The following is a 15,290-nucleotide window of genomic DNA, read 5'->3' as shown; positions in this document are numbered from 1 at the left end:
CCTGACATTCTGGTGAAGCTCTCAGAGCGGCTGAGACGCACAGGACGCAGGGAGTGATGTTTTGGATTTTATTCCTCGCTGACGCTCAGAAAGGACGCGCGCTCTGAATTCTGCTGGAAGGTAAATAAACATCGATCAATAACTTTGAATACTTTTCTTCAGATGAAGTGGCGGATGATGTGGTTGTTTGGGAGACATAGACTGAACGTAGTAACTGTTCGTCCACGTTTATTGTTGTTTTGTTTTTGTAGTTATATGGAAATATTGAACATATACCTACCCCAGATAAATGTAGCCTACACTTCGATGTGTATGTAACTCTTTTACTTCAGGGAGAACCGAGGAAGGAGGGAAGAATGGAATTGTCCAGACTATCGGTGATGCTGGCGTTATACTGCTCACCCCTGATGGTGCGCTGTGCCGCAGAGCCGTGCCAAGGGACGCAGTGCCACGGCGGCGAAACCGGCGACCCGAGGCCGTGCGTCGGGGAGCATTGCCCCGGGGGTCGCTCCTCCAGACCCCGGAGGCATGTACACTACAACCCCGCAAACACGGGACGCGCGGCAGCACACGCAGTCGCCAGTTCGCAGCACGCCTTCGTGAGCTCCCCCAGAGCCGCTGTGGCGGAGGGTTTCGCGGCTGTACAGCCCCCTCGTGGACGGGACGGCGGGAGCGCGCGGACTAGAACGGGGGCGGAAGCGTTCCCGTCTGGGTGCCACGATGGGAACTGCGGTCTTCTTCCTCCTGCTCCTCCACAACGACACCTTTACACCGTGAACGAGACGCGGGACTGTCGGGGGATTGAGTGCAAACTGCCGCTCCGGATCCGCCTCCAGCCGCGACCCAAGCCCTGCGTTGGGGACGCGTGCCTGGCCGGCTCCGAGGAGGGCCAGCCGGTCCACCTGAGAGACAGAGCCGCGCAGTTCATGGGAGAGATGCCCGAGTTTGGATATCCTTCCTCAGAGCTTGGGGGTGCCCCACTGGGAGTCCAGCTCACATGTGACATCAAACCAGGTGAAACTAATGTTAATATGTATAGCCTAATCATACCAATACATATACTATTAATAACACAAATTATAGGCATATAGCCAACTCAAATGAAAACTGCTATTAACTAATACCAATTCTAACAATGCTAATACCAACTAATACTACTATTAGTAGGCCTAATAATAATAACACCAATAATAGTATTACTTATATTAATCTTAATATCACTAATAATATAACCAATAATAGCAATACTAATAATAATAATAATGCCGGTATGCTTTGGTAGCAGTAAATCTATTCAATTTTAACTTAAATGCTATTGAAAATGGCACATGTGTACGCCCCTTTTTTATGTATTGTGGATGTAAGTAACCTCAAAATTTGATAAAGATATTTTTTTTACTGATAAAGCAAGTATACAAATGTACCGAAGCTCAGTAAAAAGGCTCCCTTGTTTCACACTCTGTCACGTATGTCAGCCAAAATTGACTAGAGGCTAACTGGCTTTTGTCTCTGGGGGGGATCTGCTAACCGTAGCATGAAGTCCGAATGACCTTATACAGTTTAGTGGAGTAGTACAAAGTATCCTGTAATGATGCTTTTCAGCACAAAAGGAACTTATGGTTTGTGATCACATCCCGCTTCAGAGAAACTAAATACTCAAAATTCAAAACAAGGATCGTTAAAAAGATGTTTGCATGTTTCTTGTTCCAGCCCTTCTAGAGGGAATTCTGGTTGTACTTGAATGCATCATCTTATTCATCCTGTGTGTCCTGTGGGTTTAAATATATAAACGATGATGATGAGGCAGCAGGTTTTCATCTCCTTACAAGCACCAAATGCTTTCTGTTTTAAGTGAAGCCAACCGGGTCTCTGTAGGAATCCAGCTGTGGGTTCCTTAAACTATGTTTGAACCTTAATACATTTTTTTTTTTCTTTTAGCAGATTCATGTATTCAAATCAACGGTGGATTCAGATACAGGTCATTATGGAGCATGTAGGGGTTTGGACAGTACAGAGACAGGAGATTTAGGAGCAGGTAGGGGTAGGAAAGTACAGAGATAGGCCATTAAGGATCAGGTAGGTTAGGCAGTACAGAGACACGTCACTGAAGCCTGGGTAGGGGCTAGGGTACAGATACAGGTCATCACAGGAGCAGGTAGCATTTTGACCACTCATAAAGGAGTAGGTGTTAGACAGTACATATACAGGTAATAAAGGAACCGTTTGGGAATACAAACTACAGAAACAGCTCCTAAAGGAGCAGGTATGGGTTGGACAGTACAGAGACAAGTTCATCACGTAAAATGGTAGGGTTTTGACGGTACAGAGACTGGTCAACAAGGATGAGGTGGGGGCTGGAGAGCACAAAGACAGGTCATTAAGGGCAGGTAGGGGTTAGACAATACAGAGACAAGTTCAGTATATTAACCTTTTACATTTAAGGCATTAAGCAGACTCTTTTATCCAAAGCGATTACATTTGTCCTAAGAAGTGAAACAATGTATTGCTTTCGGTACAGTAGAGATGTTCATAGAACCAAGTGCAAGTGCTAACAATCACGTACATTAAGTGCCAGGACGTACAAATGGTGGGCGGAAGGGGCTGGATGGCTGTGCAGACTCTAGGTGAACACAGAGATAGGTCCCTAATGTCTTGCCCAATACCTTCGTACCTTCATTACAGAGCAGGCAGGGGTTAGACAGTACAGAGACAGGTCATCAAGGAGCAGGCAGGGGTTAGACAACACAGCGACAGGTCACTAGGGTAGGGATTAGGGTGTCTTGCCCAGGGATACCTTCATTAGGGCTATACATCGGGATTCAACCCAGAACCTTTCTGCTTGGATCAATGGACACCCTCGAATTTAGAACTTTCAGATGTAAAAATGGGGGACAAAAAACTCACTGCCTCAACCCCTTCCATCCACTGCCCTCCAGGGGAGAACGAGGTTCCATCCGAAGATGCCCTCATCCTCCACCTGCAGCTGTCCAAGGGTCAGGAGAGTCTGGTGGAGGCCCTGCGAGCGCAGCAGGTGGTGATCAGGGACCTGCAGCAGAAGCTGGTGGACCAGCAGGAGGCGCTGCTCTCCCAGCAGCGGGACATCCTGGCCGAGCAGCGGCGCATGTACGAGCAGATGGACACGGTGAAGGCCCAGTACGGCATGCTCTCCGACACCGTCAAGCAGGTGTCCTTCCAGGGCCTGCAGGGGGAGCTGCAGAGCTACTTCCAGAGCCACCTAGCAGGGCTGCAGAGCCAGGCGCGCAGCCAGCTGCAGAAGTCCTACGCCGTGCACAAGATGGACGCGGACTCCAAGGTGGTGGAAGTGATGGACGTCCTGGGCGAGGCCCACTTCCCCCAGCCGCTGTTTGGCTGCACGACGTCCTGCAGCGGCGAGGAGTTCTGTGACTTCCAGAAGGAGCCCCCCCGCTGTGAGAGGTGCACCATGTGTCCACCGGGCTTTTTCCTCATCTCCCAGTGTTCACCCAACACTGACCGCATGTGCCAGGTAACAACCTACCCTTGCTAGAGGTCCAACAGAACAGGGCTGCGTCGGACGGATAATGTTTTGGAATTGAAGCGTCCAAAATAGAAGCCTGAAACATTTGCCGTCCGTGTGCTTTGCTTCATTAGCACACTATGCTTCGGTTTCTTTTTTGGGTTACGCTACAAATATGAGGTGAAATTCGTGCTCTGTGTGCTGGGCTTAATATGATGAGGTTGTGGTGTTGATGGTGAAAGTGCTTAAAGAATTGTGAAACAATTATGCAGTGTTTCCCAATCTCGGGGTCGGGACCCCAATTTAATTGAATATATTGGAGATTGGGAGATTGCTGACGTATTACGTAAACTTAAATGGATACATTTTTTATGTAAAATGTCTTGAGAGGCCCTGTAAAGGCTTCATATCAACAGATGGACTGCAAAGGTATTTGTACACACAAGGGACCTTCTACTACTTATTGTGGTGCAATGTTGTTGAGAGTTAAAACAATGTGGGGGAAGTAAAGTTTGGGTCAGATCCAAAAATGGGGTTGCAGGACCAAAAGCGTTGCAAAACTACTGCACAGTATTGCAACCCAAGCCTGCCATTAAAAGTTGAACTCATGTTGGGTCGTTCTTGGACCTTTGAACTCTTGGTTCTGTAACCCTCGATGGGAAACAGACTTTTGGTCTCACAGAGAAGGACAATCAGTCAACATCATAAAATATCTGTACTAGGGCTGGGATAAACTATAATTTTTTTAACGATTAATCTAGCGATTATTTTTTCGATGCATCGATTAATCTAACGACTAATTCTAAAAAGTAATGCATTCTTAGAAGTCAGAGGTAGCATTCAATAAAACCTTGAAGCCTTGAAAACACAAAGGCCTTCCTTCCATCTCCATTTTGCAAAGACGACATATCACGGAATCGTTTCCTTTTACATTAAAGAACTCCCATACTTTAGAGGAACGAGTGCGTGGCGCCTTGCACTTATGAAAGTCTCAGGAGCCACTCGCGTTGCTACTACACTCCGGCGCCGCCATCTTTGTTTTGGGTTTTTTGAATCGACGCGCATTTTTCGCGTCAACGTAATTTATGAGTCGACGTCATCGATTATGTCGACGTCATCGATTATGTCGACGTCATCGATTATGTCGACGCGTTGTCCCAGCCTTAATCTGTACCATCCATAAATTACAGGACCGAGATGAATGCCTGGAGTTACCAAGCATCTGTGGGGAGCGGGTGAAGTGTCTCAACACCCCAGGTCAGTTTACAATTGTCACAGGTTTTAACAACATTGAAACAAAAGTGAACATTAATACAAAGTCGTTTTCTCCCAAATGTGTGGAATTGTATACAGTTTGAATATTAAGAAAAACTGCTTTTCTCCAAATGAATTCATTGAGGTTCCATGCTGTACGTCTGTATGTCTCCCAACAGGAGGCTTCCGGTGCCTGGGTATCTCCGAGCGCGAGGCGGAGACGGGCGTGTGTGGCCTTGAATACTTCTACAACCAGGAGCTCCAGGAGTGCCAGGCCTGCTTCGACTGTGATGGGCAGCAGGCTTCGGTGCCCTGCACCGCCGTCAGTGATACCGTCTGCACGGGGCCCCTGCTGTCCACCGAGCCAGTCCGTCTGTCCCAGGCCTGGGGGGGCAACGTCCAGGTTCCCCCAGCCAGGTCCTTCTCCCGCTCCTCCTCCTACTTTGGCTCCATCTTCCCGGGCCTGCAGCTCAACATCCTCGGCAGCGGAGACCCCGGCGGGCTGCTCTCCATGCAGGGTGGCCGGCTCAGATTGCAACAGCACGGCCTCCTATGGCTGGACCACAACTTTGCCCTGAAGCACAGCTGCCGCAACTTCCTGCAGCTCGGCATGCGGCTCAACGGCAGCCAGGAGGAGGAGAGCGGCCGGTGGGACCTGAGCGGCGTCCGCATAGAGCAGCCCGACGGGAAGTACTTCCAGAGCGTGAGCGTGAGCGGCGCGGTGGAGGTGGAGCCCAACCACACCCTGAGCCTGGTGCTGAAGAGCCCCAACCAGCACTGCAACCAGACCAAGGACCTGCACGCCTACGACCTCCACGGACACCCCTTCAGCCTCTTTTGGCTGTCGCACGACACCGGCTCCGTGGCCATGACGGCGCAGACCACCGTGTCGGCGCACTACCAGACCAGCTACCGGCCGACGTTCCGCACCGTGTCCGTCTCGGATGCCTACATGGTGGGCCTGACCCACGACAGCCGGGGCGTGCGCTTCACGGAGAGCGGCGTGGTCAAGTTCGTCCTGCAGCAGGCACTGTACGCCGTGGGCCACACGTGCGTCCGCGAGGGCTTCTCCGTGGTCGCCTACACCAACCACAACGGCAGCGCCCAGGAGGTGATGCGGGCGTTCAAGGCGGGCGTCAACTACCGCGACACGTCCGTCACGCTGTCGGGCGCGGTGCGCGTGGACGCCGAGGACACGTTGACCTTCGAGGTGAGCACGCCGGCGCAGTGCAACGTGCGCTACTTTGGCGACAGCAGCGGCATCAGCGTGCTGAGCCTGGTGTGGATCCCGGCAGCCGTGTCGTCGGCGCTCACCGCCACCGTGTCCCCGACGGGCCTGCCTTCCGGCGCCGTGCGGAACAAACCGCTCTTCTTCCAGCAGGTCAGCCCCGACAGCCGGCAGATCCACCTTTCCACCGCCGGGGAACCCAACGCCCGGAAGAACTTTGTGTTCCGCGAGCAAGGCACGGCCAACGTGGCGCTCAACCTGAAGCTCATCCACTCCTGTAACGTGGTCAAGCTCTCTCTGCACCGGGTGGGCGGTGGTGGGAGTGGAGGTGGAGGTAGCAGTCAGGCCAAGGCGGGTCCTGTGGCCCAGCAGGTGTCCGGACACATGCCTGAAGGGAGCGAGTGGGCCAGCTTAGGGCTGAGGGCCTCTTTCGAGGTCCAGAACGGCACAGCCATCTACGTCACCTTGGACTGCGTCCGCGGGCGCGTGAACCAGATCACTAACCAGGGAGGGACAAACATTTCCATTCTCTGGGTCACCCTGTGATCTGTGATCAGTGATCCCGGATCCGTGACCAGTGATCCAAAATATGGATGTCTTTCCCTGAACCTGGATGAAGGATTATGCATGGATTTGGTCTTGATTTGCAGAGCAGATTCAAAAAATACCAAAGTCAAGCAGCTGTTTCTATTCCTCAGAAATTATTTTGCAAAAATATGATATATCAGTGTTTTGTGATTTTATCTATTATTTTGTGTAGCATATATATGTATATATATATATTATCAGGAAGTACTTCCTTGCTAGAAAGTACTTTGGCTGGTTGAGAAGTGACCAATCCGACGTTAAGTATGTTGCAAACTGTATGTGTGTGTGTGTGTGTGTGTGTGTGTGTGTGTGTGTGTGTGTGTGTGTGTGTGTGTGTGTGTGTGTGTGTGTGTGTGTGTGTGTGTGTGTGTACATGTGTCTTTTCCTGCATGTATGATTCATTCCATCTGATATAACATATTTCTATGCCTGCACATACTTTAAATAAACATGTATTGAATACTTATGTTATTAAGCCTTACAGAGCTTCCAATAAAATCTTACATAGAACTGTTATAGACAGAGATTATGTAGTAGAGCAGGATTCCATTGGATTTCTGCTTAATAAATTGTATTACTTGTTTGTTATTTTTCTAACTTATTTGACATTTTGAGTAAAGGGCTTTTCCTAAAATATCATGATATGTTGCTTGTCTTCACCAAACATGATGTAAGTTTTCTCCAACACACATACATCACATTAATACATCATATTGTATACTGGAGGACACAATAAAGTGCAGAACATTCAATAATACACTGATGGAATTTCAAAAGGGCTTTTTGGTTGTTGTCTACATTCACAAATGCTAGGCTGTTAGCCATCAGAAAGACTGGCCAAGCATGTCCTCATTAACACACCCGCACACTGAGTGTGTGTGTGTTTGTCCTGTCGGCCAGAGAATTAGAGATAATGAAGCGTTTCAGGGTCTCGGCTGGGAAGTGGTCGGCTATATTTTGTCAACCTTCATCAGCCTGTCATATGTATTGCTTTTCGTTTTGCTTTTGGGAGCTTGGAGATTGCTTTAATTCCCGTATAACAATGTGTGTATTGTAAATTAATATTATCATTGACAAAAAATGTTGATTGCATTTGTTTAGCTGGTAAAGTGTCCAACTCTTGAATGTAAAAGGGTTCACATTCAGTGGGTACATCTTAGTGGACAAAGCCAAAAGACATCAGAAAGCGATAGCTAGTTCATAGATAGATGGTTGGATGGCTGGTAGACAGTTGAATGACTGTCGGCTGAAGGAAACGATGGATGGAAGATGGACAGACGAAGGGATTGGTCTTTCGTCTTTCGTCTCAAAGCACAATGGTTCACTCTGGTGAAACAAATAATGATCTGCATCTGTCTTTGTTGAAGGCACGACATATGACTCATCATCGGGCACTTATCAGACCATACGTTTACATTTTCTCCGCCGACATCCGCCCAGACTCCAGCGCTGCAGTCCGTCTGCGCTCCCAGAGCCGCGGCTACTTAACGATACTCCCCTGTGCTGTCAAACCCCAAGGACTCGCTTAATGCTCTCTGCACAGCAGTCATTCCATGTCAAACAGGTCGTATTTTCCACCAGGCTCAGGCAGGAGAGTAATGACTCAATAATTCATTAAATCCCAAACACATTGAAACTATTTTCAGCGACCTGAGCGCTGGGCAGGGATCCAGGTCTGGAGGCGTTGTACCTGGGAGAACGTCAGGACTGCACAACGTTTCTCTCTTGGTCTCAATTATCTTTTCGAATGTATCTTGCCGATGTTGCCCAGAGCACGCTTGCTCCTCGGCACTTTGTGACAGCTGAGGGAATGGATCATAAGAAGCGGAGGAAGGAGAGAGGAGATGAGGGGAGAAGAGAGGAGAGAAAAGGAAGAGGAAGAGGAGAGGAGATGAGAGGAGAGGAGATGAGAGGAGAGAAGAGGAGAGGAGAGAGGAGAGGAAAGTAGATCAGAGGAGAGAGGAGAAACTAGAGAAGAAAAGAGGAAAGGAAAGTAGAGGAAAGTAGATGAGCGGAGAGGAAAGAGAAGATAGGAGATGAGAGGAGAGATGAGGAAGAGGAGAGAAGAGGAGAGGAAAGGAGATGAGAGGAGAGGAGGTGAGAGAGGGATATTTCGAGATGGAATCAAGTATTTCTGTCTGTAGTCGGGATTAAAAACAGGTGCAACAGCATGCTTCCAGATGTCTGATCCCGCAGCTCAAATCAGAGTCTATGCCAGCGTGCAAGAAGCAGAGCGAAAAATCAAAGAAGATGGAGGAAGCGAGAGAGCGAGACAGAGAGACAGAGAGACATGCTGACTGAGATGTGCTGCAATAGGTTTGGAAAGGGGCAAGAATAAAGAAAGGATTTGAATACTGGAAATACCTGCCTATTTAATCCAACTTCAGAAAACTATATTTCTGGTAATTACCTTGGGAAAATAACCATTTCATAGATCAAAGACAAAGAAGAAAGAAAGAAAACTGAGTACAAAGAGAAAAAAAGTTTTCTTTGTAAGTCTTCAATATAATTTAATTCAAAACATATCCAGAGACAGAATAGTCTAGCAGGGTATGTAACAAATACACAAAGTTAGAAAGTTAAAAATTTCATCAAATATATGGGCTAGCAGTTTTGAGATGCCACGTTGTGGAAAATACTATTTCTCAATTTGCCATTTGTTTTTCTATTTCTCCCAAGACTCGAAGACGGAAGCAGAACAGCGGCATCATTCACCACCACAGAGCATATGGAAAAACTTTATTGGCCTTGTGCTCGCTGACGGCCTTTGTAGTCAGTTTGAATGTTTATCTACCACCCGTGAGAAGATGTAAACCAACCAGTGTTATGAGGACAATAAGTAGTGGCAACACATCTTAGATTCACTTAGAATTATGTTTCAACCACGTTTGATGAGAAAGTTCAATTCTTTAACGGAGTTGATGAAGGATTTATGCAAATGGTGGCTCATTGTGTCACTATGCGTAGCCTGGCATAACAGAGTAACAGAGACCCTGAACTTAGGCTTTGTCAACTTCGATGTTGACTTTAACAGAGCCAACTCAGAAACCGCTATGTAATCAAAAGTGAATGTTACAGTAAAGATAAGCTTTCTGGTTCACCGGAGGATGTTTAGGCAATGTGCTCATGTATGACTCTAGAATTGTTGGCAGGAAAAAAATAGCCATAGGCCTGTGAAGATTAGTCTCGCACAATGAAGTGAATATGCATATGAAAACTGTTGAAGACCCAATTGAACACAATTCTTTCTTGTTTTTCCATCAAGTTCAAAGAAATCCCAAGGGACCCTGGTTAGCATCGGCCGAGGACAGATACTTGAAGATTATTCAACCGAACAATATCTGTGTTCCACTATAAATCTTTCTGATGAACAATGTTTTTCTTTGGGGAAATATGGAGTCCACAAAAAAATAATGTCCGTATTTGGTATCAAATCTGTGCACATTTTTGGTGCTTGGAAGTAGGGATCAACATTTCTGAGAATTTGCTAAAAAAGATACAGAAAAAAAAACATTCTGTTCTTTTCAACAAATGTCTTTACGATATAAGGTATTAGGGATTTGCTTTCTATGTTTCCTTGTTGGCTTTCACATACCAATCACAAAATACACATTACATAGGCACAGCAAAACCTTAGTCCAAAGAATGAAATCATCTTTCGGCATTATCTCTTTGTTCACTCAGACATAAAAATGGTTACATTTAAATGTTATTGGAATCGATGATATTTCATGTCTCGGGAAATTAAACCCATTGATACTTTTGACCCAGGGCCACATTTTGTTTTGGCATTCGTTATGTTTCAGTTGATTGCTGTGGTTAGGAACCAAACCAGGCTGGGTCCACAGAGGTAAAGTGTGTGTGTGTGTGTGTGTGTGTGTGTGTGTGTGTGTGTGTGTGTGTGTGTGTGTGTGTGTGTGTGTGTGTGTGTGTGTGTGTGTGTGTGTGTGTGTGTGTGTGTGTGTGTGTGTGTGTGTGTGTGTGTGTGTGTGTGTGTGTGTGTGTGTGTGTGCGGAAGTGCGTGCGACGTGTGTGTGTGTGTGTGTCCGTGCGTCCCTGTTGCGCTTTCGCTAAAAGCTTTGGCATTTGTGTTTCGAGCTGAGTGGACAGAAGCCTAAATGCTTGCTAATCCTCTCAACTGTGTAAAAAGCACTTAGCACTTTCGTCATTTCTGTAGGTGACTAATGAGCTGGTGTCACACTAGCAAGCACTTCTTAGCTTAGTGACGCCGCCATGAAATCAACCCTGTAGCCTAAGTGCTCCAACTTCTAATCATCGTCCACCTACTTGTCCTGCAACTGTTCTTTTCATTATAAGTTCTTGATTAAAGTTTGTATTTTATTCAAGCTGTAAGCATCCTAGTTTAATAGCAGATAGTATCGCCAATCATTAGTTAGTTTGCAGTAAAGCTTTGAGTATCAAGGTGTAGTGGTTGCCATAGCAGTTTGGCAGTTAGCATGGCAGTCAACATTGCTATAGACAACGCAGTTAGCCTCTTTGGCAGTTAGCGTTCAAATTTCTTGCTGGGCTAAGCTTTTCTCCACACACATCCCAACACTCTGTCCTACCTCAGTCCCTTCCTTCTGGTCCGTCTGCTACTTTCTGCTGTGTGCTCATTAGTGGAGCTAGCCATGCATGGAGGAACAGGCTGACAGGTCACTAGCCACAAACACAAGCTGCACTTCTTCCATCGAACTGCTTGTGAAAACTTTCTTCCCTCCCACCGAAGGAGAGATGAAGCTGAACGCCTAGCGCTCTGCTCTGCTGGACTACAAGTCAAAGTTGTCTTTGCCTCAGGTTACAGAATAAGTAAGTAAGTAAGCGAAAATTAAGTAAACTTTTTTTCCCCCACTCCTTGCTTTTGCCTAGTGAACAATCACATAGATCGATTGGAAATGACATCAGCTCCTCCACATCCTTAAGAGTCTAAACTACTAGAGCCGAACACTGAGTGTGTGTGTGTTTGTGTGTGTGTATGGGGGGGGAAGTTCATGTCATCTTTGAAATTAGGTCATTGTAAGTGTGTTGACATTGAGGGACTGGGGGAGTTCAAGTACCCCCTGGTGTGCAGCAGTGAAGTATTCTCCCTATATTTCCCCCCTTCTTCCCTGTTGCTCCATTCCTCCCTCCTTCTTTCTCTCCCTCTCAAACACACACACACTCTCTCCCACACAAGCTCTCTCTCTCTCTCTCTCTCTCTCTCTCTCTCTCTCTCTCTCCTCTCTCTCTCTCTCTCTCTCTCTCTCTCTCTCTCTCTCTCTCTCTCATGAGGTTCCAAGAGATCTGCAAGGTTCACAACTGTCTACTGGCCAAGCCTTTGTGCATCAGCAGTTTTCATGATAATGTCCCATCGATACAAAAGAGTATTATAGAGCAAGTTCTTCCGTTTGACACCATGTCTCACTGCCTCAGTTCCGATCAACACCCTAAACAGCAGTACAAAACAACGGATAAAGCAGTTGAGAACACTACTCTGCACATTTATGGAAGTGTGTCTGACACAACAACACACACTTATTCTATTAAATTTGATATTATAGCCTATCATGAATTTGATAGGCATTTCATATATTTTGTTTGTGTCCAATAGAGGGAACACACACAATTATATCTGCGATGATGAAAGGCGCCCATGATGCGGAAGCAAATCTCTCCTTGATGTTCCCCTGCGCCATTGAGCAGTTTTCATAGGAATGAATGGGTGGCCATTTTTCAGTCCGCTGTCCATTCTTTAATAGACCTCTGAAGAATAGGTCCCACCTCCGAGGCTCTTGGTTCCATGTTTACAATGTCTATGGAAAATAACGTGGGGGTTTTGAATGATTTACGTGACAAACTCTGTAGGTGGCGAAGAAGTAAAAACTGCTCAGGTTTTGAACTACACACTTTTTCCATCTAGATTCCACCTAGATTTTGGATTTTCTGTGCCGCTAAAGTAGTAAACTATTATGAAGAAGCATTATGCTAAGGCAGATCTGCGCCTACATAGGACGTCACGACTCGACGACGTGAAATGACAATCATGTTAGGCAGTGAATGATTGCGAGCAACTCCCGCCTCCCTGACAAGTATGACGTATGAAGTCTGCGCAGATCAGAACTAGCTCCCGGTTAGCATTAATACTAGTTAACTACTTTAACGGCCCTGACAATCCAAAACCCAAGTTGATTCTAGATGGAAAAAGTGTGTAGTTCAAAACCTGAGCAGCTTTTACCTCTTCGCCACCTGTTGAGGTTGTGCGCTAGTTTTTAGTTGTAGTCAAAAGTTAGCGATTGGTTATGGCAGATCCAGAGTGGCACTGGGCAGATCCAATAGTTTTAAACTCCAACAGACACCCGCCTTCAAGTGAATTAACGTTTGACAATGGAGAGTGGCCAGACTCTCTGTGCAAATTGAATGAAGAGAATCTGGTAGGACCAGGCTAACTTTTTAGGGTGTCAGTCACTAAAACCAAAACTTGTGCTTGCTGCACTGAACTGCTTCCAGAGCAGTAAGCTTTAACTAAAATATATTTGCCAATGGGCAAAACCCTTTAAAAAGCCTGCCCACACGAGAGTTTTGTGTCAGAACTTCAAATAGAAATTCAGGCAGTGCAAACAAGAGAACTAGCAGCCGAAAGTGAGGGGAAAATCTGTGAGAAAGAAGCAGAGGGAACTAAACAAAGGACATTATCAAAAATTTAAAAGACCAAGTTTACACAATAACACAAATAATTTGTTTGCTAGTTATTCATTTTACATTTTTAGTTAAAAGTTTGAATTTTGCTTCATTTCGTTTTTACTCTCTCAAATTCTTATTTTTTGCGTGCTTTTTGAAGTTTTGTTTGATTATATTCACACAAATCTGAATCCATAATGCCAGAGGTCCGGAGGAGATGAAAATCATTGAAAACTAAACACGAAAGGAACTTCTGGCTTCTGGGTCAAACTAAGGGCAACAGCCCTTAGAGTAGTGCTAGATTTGGAAACCTGCAAAACTGATGTTTTTCTCTTTTTAACCATGAAGCAACATATGGCTCATGTTAGCTGAGCTGCTTCCCCAACACACATACATGCATCTACACACAGACAAACACATGCATATAATCACACACAGATATAAACACACACACACACACACACACACACACACACACACACACACACACACACACACACACACACACACACACACACACGCACACCACACACACACACACACACACACACACACACAAGCGCAGGTGTGACACATAATCAGATTGCATGGATAAATATAGATAGAATGGGAAATGTATCCGTTTTAGTAGATAATTATCAATCTGATATCGAGGTTGCCGGCAACCCTTCAGAACTGCATTTTGCATCAGGGAAAGTCGATGGAAGTGGACCAAAGGGAATTATATTGACTTCTGCTTAACCTTGCTAATTGCTAGAGGATCCTGCACCTCCCTGGTTTTCAGGCTGAAGTCATCAGCAGCTGAAGTTTCTGCAGACAGTTTTCAAGAAAAAATCTATGAAATAGGCCTACCGTCAAGGCTTTTTGCGGTGCGTTGTTGAGGCGGAATTATAACCGGCGGTGAGGTCATTATTGTATCTGGGAAGAAGGTTATGGGCCGACCAGCTAAATTGATATTTACGGGAAAGACGATAGGTAATGTCAGTATTTAAAGTGCCACAAAAGCAGTGAGGCCATTATTATTTATGTATGCCCTTAATGTAAATCGAGAAAACGAGCCATTTTGTATTTGATTCATTAGAAAATAACTTTGATTAATCACTCTCAATTTGAGAATGACTTTTTTTTCTTAGCGTCGAATTTAAGTTGATTTAAATAAACAAAATGGGAATATGTAATTTAAGCGCTAGCCACTCAAGTGCAGACCAGTGGAAAGACTACGTCAACCCCGACCATTTACACACTGATAGGTGCTGACAGCAGCAGACTATTTCTGGATTGAATGACTTCTCCATATCATACCTGGCGGTGACTCAAACGTTGAATTGGTATAAATATGCGAAAACTTACTTTGCGTGTGTCCGTTTTTGCGATGAATTTAGCGCCAATGAACTCAACGTCCCCTGCTAGGTGTAACCTTTGGAAACACTGCCATCTAGCGGAGGGACACGGAATCCCTCACATTATTTTCCATCAGTTACCCAAGCATGGACCGGAGATGGAGTCATTATATAGTTTGTTTTTCGATTTAAAATGAGAAATAAATGTAACACCCTGTTTTTTTTGTGACAGTGTTATATGGCCCATTTGTAATTTTCTATTTTTTTAAGACAGTGTCAGAGGACAAGTAATCTGACAGTACTAGTCTTAAAAAAACGGTCTATTATCTATCTATGTGCAATTTTGCAATTCACACACACACACGCACGCAAGCACACACACACACACACACACACACACACACACACACACACACACACACACACACACACACACACACACACACACACACAGGCACCCACACACACACGCACACACATGCACACACATGCACACACACACACACACACACTGACAGACACACACACACGCACGCACGCACACACACACACACACACACACACACACACACACACACACACACACACACACACACACACACACACACACACACACACACACACACACACACACAAAGAACACATCTTAAACAAATCCATTCAAACGATATCTTGTTTGGCATTAATATTTATTTGTATTACATACATGTATTTGGCAACATATAGA

General features: G+C 45.7%; 1 protein-coding gene across 1 annotated transcript; it reads left to right on the top strand.

The window, feature by feature from the left end:
• On the top strand, positions 1-7,609 carry nell3 (NELL (neural EGFL like) family member 3). The gene is made up of 5 exons (XM_056584709.1): positions 1-120; positions 333-1,014; positions 2,937-3,505; positions 4,687-4,753; positions 4,930-7,609. The coding sequence occupies exons 2-5, from the start codon at positions 357-359 to the stop codon at positions 6,522-6,524; spliced, it is 2,889 nt and encodes a 962-aa protein (XP_056440684.1). The 5' UTR covers positions 1-120; positions 333-356; the 3' UTR covers positions 6,525-7,609.
• Positions 7,610-15,290: the final 7,681 nt, after the last annotated feature.

The sequence above is a fragment of the Gadus chalcogrammus genome, chromosome 23 (assembly GCF_026213295.1).
Source record: "Gadus chalcogrammus isolate NIFS_2021 chromosome 23, NIFS_Gcha_1.0, whole genome shotgun sequence".
Classification (NCBI taxonomy): Eukaryota; Metazoa; Chordata; class Actinopteri; order Gadiformes; family Gadidae; genus Gadus; species Gadus chalcogrammus.
The sequence above is the reverse complement of the archived record's forward strand: the minus strand, read 5'-3'. Positions and strand labels throughout refer to the sequence as shown.

Coding starts and splice junctions, on each gene's coding strand:
- nell3 (XM_056584709.1), top strand. CDS start 357: ATGGAATTGTCCAGACTATCGGTGATGCTGGCGTTATACTGCTCACCC. Junction 1,015..2,936: donor CACATGTGACATCAAACCAG/GTGAAACTAATG, acceptor ACTGCCCTCCAG/GGGAGAACGAGGTTCCATCC. Junction 4,754..4,929: donor GAAGTGTCTCAACACCCCAG/GTCAGTTTACAA, acceptor GTCTCCCAACAG/GAGGCTTCCGGTGCCTGGGT.